At 48.1% G+C, this 1439-nt stretch overlaps 2 protein-coding genes across 2 annotated transcripts; both read right to left on the bottom strand.

The window, feature by feature from the left end:
• Positions 1-96: 96 nt before the first annotated feature.
• On the bottom strand, positions 97-441 carry H257_18604 (hypothetical protein; the record flags this gene model as incomplete). Its single annotated transcript, XM_009847699.1, has 1 exon — positions 97-441. One exon carries the CDS (start codon positions 439-441, stop codon positions 97-99), a length of 345 nt encoding a protein of 114 aa, XP_009846001.1.
• Positions 442-464: 23 nt separating this feature from the next.
• Positions 465-996, bottom strand: H257_18603 (hypothetical protein; the record flags this gene model as incomplete). The annotated part of the gene is made up of 3 exons (XM_009847698.1): positions 465-655; positions 735-791; positions 876-996. The coding sequence occupies 3 exons, from the start codon at positions 994-996 to the stop codon at positions 465-467; spliced, it is 369 nt and encodes a 122-aa protein (XP_009846000.1).
• Between the last annotated feature and the right edge of the window lie 443 nt (positions 997-1439).

Here is a 1439-nt window from a genome sequence, read left to right as displayed (position 1 = left end):
TGTGGGGGCTCGCGTTGTCCTGTCGCAAAACGATTGTCCCGGCCTGATCGTGCATTTGCATTTTCGCCTTGATTGCCGGCACGACGTTCTCCAAAATCATCGCGTCACACTTTGAGGCACTGTGAGCATCGTTCCCTTGGCCCTATTCTTGCTGTTCCTCTGGGCCGGCTGCCGCACCACAAAGGACCAAATCCCAATGTTGCCGTCGAAGATTGCTGTCTTGTGGAAGTCGTAGCGGGGACGGGCAACAGCAGCCAAGAACATCACTTTTGTGATGAACTTCTTGGACTTGACCCGGCTGGTGGGCGCAACTTCGTCGGCGTAGGCATAAAACTTCCTCTTCACCTTCGTCAAATAGAACCACTTTTCGTCGACATGAATGTACGAATTCATGTCAACGAAAACTTGCTTCCCATTTGACGTTGGTTGGAGGAAACTCATTCTTGTGACGGCGTTGGCGTCCGTCAGGTGGGGTCGGACGTAGCTGGACCTTGCTTGTAGTTGTTTTCTTCTTTCATGTGTTGGACAAGCGTGGTTTTCGGTATGCCGCTGTGAGCCGCAAGCGCCCGCATTGTTTGCTGAGCATACATGTCGACCACTTGGACGGCCTTCTTGATTTCGTCGTGCGTGCGGACTCTTTTTCGACCGGAATTACCTTAAAATTCAAAATCGCCAGACATTATACTCGTAGCAATTTGTATATATTTGAGAAATAGTATCTTATGGAGGTTTACCGCGAATTTTTGAGGTGACGTCGGCCGTCAGACTGCCATGGCGAAGGGACTCTCGTGCTCGGACACACACATTCGAAATCGTTCTCCAGTGACAGTTATGTGCTCGTGCGTGCTGAACAAATGCTCCACGTGGCAGCTGACCGTTAGAACTGATCTCAAGTACCGATTCGTAGATGGCAACACGCTCGTCGTGCTGGAGGTTTCGGAGCCCCCGTGAGGCAGCGGGGGATGGTTGAGAGCTCGGAGGTGTCGCAGTTGGCATTAGTAGGGTCCAACGAGGGTATGTTGCATTTAGTGGGCAGGCCCAAATTGTAAAGTGAAGTCTTAGCGGGTATGTGTGTGTGGATTTCACTTGGAACACCAACTTTGACAAGACACAACGTTTGAGCTAAAATGAATTGGAACGCTCAAAACACAGCCAATCAAAGCAGAGAATTCGCGCTATTGAGCTTTCCAATCAGATATGCACAATTTGCAGCATTCGAAAAATCCCGCCAATGAGAAGTGAAAGCGCACTATCATTTCAGACCAGAGTAGTATTATTTATAGACATTGTATATATTGAATAAATATACTACGTTGTACTTCATTGTATACCGCTTACGCTTTGGGCGCAGTCTCCCTGTGAATCGTCCTATTACATTGTGATCCTTAGTGCGCACTACTTTTGAAACGTAAAAAACCAGTTTAAGATAACTTAACCAA

This window comes from Aphanomyces astaci, assembly GCF_000520075.1.
Source record: "Aphanomyces astaci strain APO3 unplaced genomic scaffold supercont1.185, whole genome shotgun sequence".
Classification (NCBI taxonomy): domain Eukaryota; phylum Oomycota; class Saprolegniomycetes; order Saprolegniales; family Verrucalvaceae; genus Aphanomyces; species Aphanomyces astaci.
The sequence above is the reverse complement of the archived record's forward strand: the minus strand, read 5'-3'. Positions and strand labels throughout refer to the sequence as shown.